The following is a 2,523-nucleotide window of genomic DNA, read 5'->3' as shown; positions in this document are numbered from 1 at the left end:
GTTCTATTTGGTTATATAGCCGCTTGACCCTAAAAAATAACATTTTTTATAATAAAAAAAAGGGATAGTTTTTTTATGATTTAGGTCCAACACATATTTCTTATTTTAGGCATGTATGTTACCATTCTTTAAGTATACCTATGGAAGTGGATTGCGAGAATGATCTCACAAGAGCTACGGTATAGTTGAGGCCACTTGGTTTAAGGGTGATTCCTACTTTTTAACTCGAGGCTATTTTATCAATAATAAAATGAAAAATATCAACAATATCCCATGCGTTTAATCGAAATGTACGATTTATTTCCTCAGTGTCTAAAAATATCAAAACATTTTTATTCCGTTTAATACAAATGACTCGTACCTCTCTTAAACATACGTTATATCGCAAATACCACATTTTTAATTTATTCTTACGGTCGTTTACAAGAATTTGCTCCAGATGAACTACACTTTTTTATATAATGTCTCAGCCATGACTAGGATCTCATGAAAGTAAAAAGAAACACGAGAAAAGAGAAACAGTGTCTATTGATGATCATCATTCACGAGAATGAAAACGGTGATTTACAACGACAAGAATCTGCACCTATTGAATTACAGCCATGACTAAAATCTCAAGAAAGTAAAAAGAAATCTCAAGAAACTCCAAGAATCGGAAAAAGAAAACCAAACCCACTAGGCCTTCGATCCGAAACCGGTCTAGTGAATCATGTAGCCAAGAACAACAGAAACCGCCAAGAACACCGCCGGGAGCACGTTGCAGAGGCACCGCGGCGCAGCGCCGGAGGCCCCGTTTTCCGGCGAGCTCGTGAGTACGAACTGATCCTCGGGCATGGGCTTCGAAACAGCCCCGGGACTCGGGACTACCTGGACGAGCCCGTCTCCATAGAGAGAGTAGTCGAAGACGTCCTGGACGGCGTGGATGGTGAAATTGGGGGTGGAGTAAAGGTCCGGCATGGTGAGCTTCGAGCCGTCGATGGTGAAATTGAAGCGCGAGTTGTTGGTGACGACGAGCATCTTTCCGGGGAGCAGCGTCGGAAGCCGGGCTCGGGTCCGGAACTGGAGGAGCTCCGGGAACGTCAGCTTCTGTGGGACCACGTGGTAGGGGAGCATGAAAGGGTCGCCGGAGACGGAGGAGGAGTTTTCCTCCGGGATGAAGATGGTGGCGCTGAGGGGGAAGACGGCGCTGGATATCATTCCGGCCCAGCTCTCGAAGTCGCCGGTGCCGATCAGCGCGTCGAGTATGTATGGCAGCCGTTCCGCTCTGGCGTCCGGTGAAGCGGCGGAGGGTTGCGGTGGCGGGGACCGACGGGGCCGGGGAGGCGGAGAGGTCTCGCCGTCGGCGGAGGCGGCGTCGACGGTGGTGAGGGTGAGGGTGAGGATGAGAAGGAGATAGAGGCGGCGCTGGATTGTCATTGTCAGGGGAAGAAGATGGGGTTTTCTGGGTTTGGGTTTCGAGGGGTTTTGGCTTTCTTGATGAGAGAGTTCAAGATTGAGAGAAAAGATGGTTTTTTTTTTTCGTTTATGCAGTTGGGAACACTGACGATTAAATAGTGCAAGCAACGAAGAAAGCGAAGGATTTGTGGCTCGTAACCGAATTTCCCGCTAATAACCTCCTGCTTGAAGTGGCATTTTCTTAGTTTATGAATTATATATGAAATACGCTATTATCTATTATATATGTAGATATACATATTATATATTATACTATATACGTAGATATATATATATATATATATATATATATATATATATCTTATACGATATTATTAAAAATCTCATGTAATTATATGCCTAAAAACTAACTATATTATATATACATACATATATATATATATATATATATATATATATATTTCTAGTTAGTTAAATGTCAATAAATAAACTGCAAATATCAATTATTAATATTAAAGGTCTTTGATAAATAAGTGGTTAAAAATAAGTATGCATGATAAATTTGTGTGTTGGCTTAAATTTTGTTTTTGTCGCACAAACTTTGATTTTTTTATAAGATAATTTCCTGCTTGAAGTGGCATTTTCTTAGTTTCTGAATTATATATGAAATACGATATTATGTATTATGTATGTAGATATACATAATATTATACTATATACGTAGATATATTTATATATATTATACGATATTATTAAAAATCTCATGTCATATACCTAAATACTATTAACTATATATTATATATATATATATATATATATATATATATATTCCTTCTGTTGTTAGTTAAATGTCAATAAATAAACTGAAAATATCAATTTTATATTAATAAATAGTAAAATTTGTTGTTTTTTTTTTTTTGAAACATGAAAGTAGGAATTTCATTAAAAAGGCACATCAGCCTGCACCACTTTTACAAAGTCTGGGGGAAGCAAACCCTCCCAAAAATTTGTTGTAACTAGTCAAGTTTGCTATTCTTATTGAGAGAATAGCCCGAGTTTCATTTTATTAAGTAAATAGCACATATTTTTTGCTCAGAGCATAATGCCCTCGCTTCCTTCACGAATCAG

General features: G+C 38.4%; 1 protein-coding gene across 1 annotated transcript; it reads right to left on the bottom strand.

The window, feature by feature from the left end:
- Nucleotides 1–699: 699 nt before the first annotated feature.
- LOC149385013 (uncharacterized) lies at nucleotides 700–1,416 on the bottom strand. Its single transcript, XM_089626220.1, has one exon. The coding sequence runs from the start codon at nucleotides 1,414–1,416 to the stop codon at nucleotides 700–702; it is 717 nt and encodes a 238-aa protein (XP_089482346.1).
- Nucleotides 1,417–2,523: the final 1,107 nt, after the last annotated feature.

This window comes from Urtica dioica, chromosome 9, assembly GCF_054948205.1.
Source record: "Urtica dioica subsp. dioica isolate 48M chromosome 9, U.dioica_male_clone48M_v1_H2, whole genome shotgun sequence".
NCBI lineage: Eukaryota > Viridiplantae > Streptophyta > Magnoliopsida > Rosales > Urticaceae > Urtica > Urtica dioica.
Note: the sequence above shows the minus strand (reverse complement) of the source record. Positions and strands in the feature narration are given on the sequence as shown.

Bases quoted from the DNA above. Each gene is read 5' to 3' on its own strand.
- LOC149385013 (XM_089626220.1), bottom strand. From the start codon at position 1,416: ATGACAATCCAGCGCCGCCTCTATCTCCTTCTCATCCTCACCCTCACC.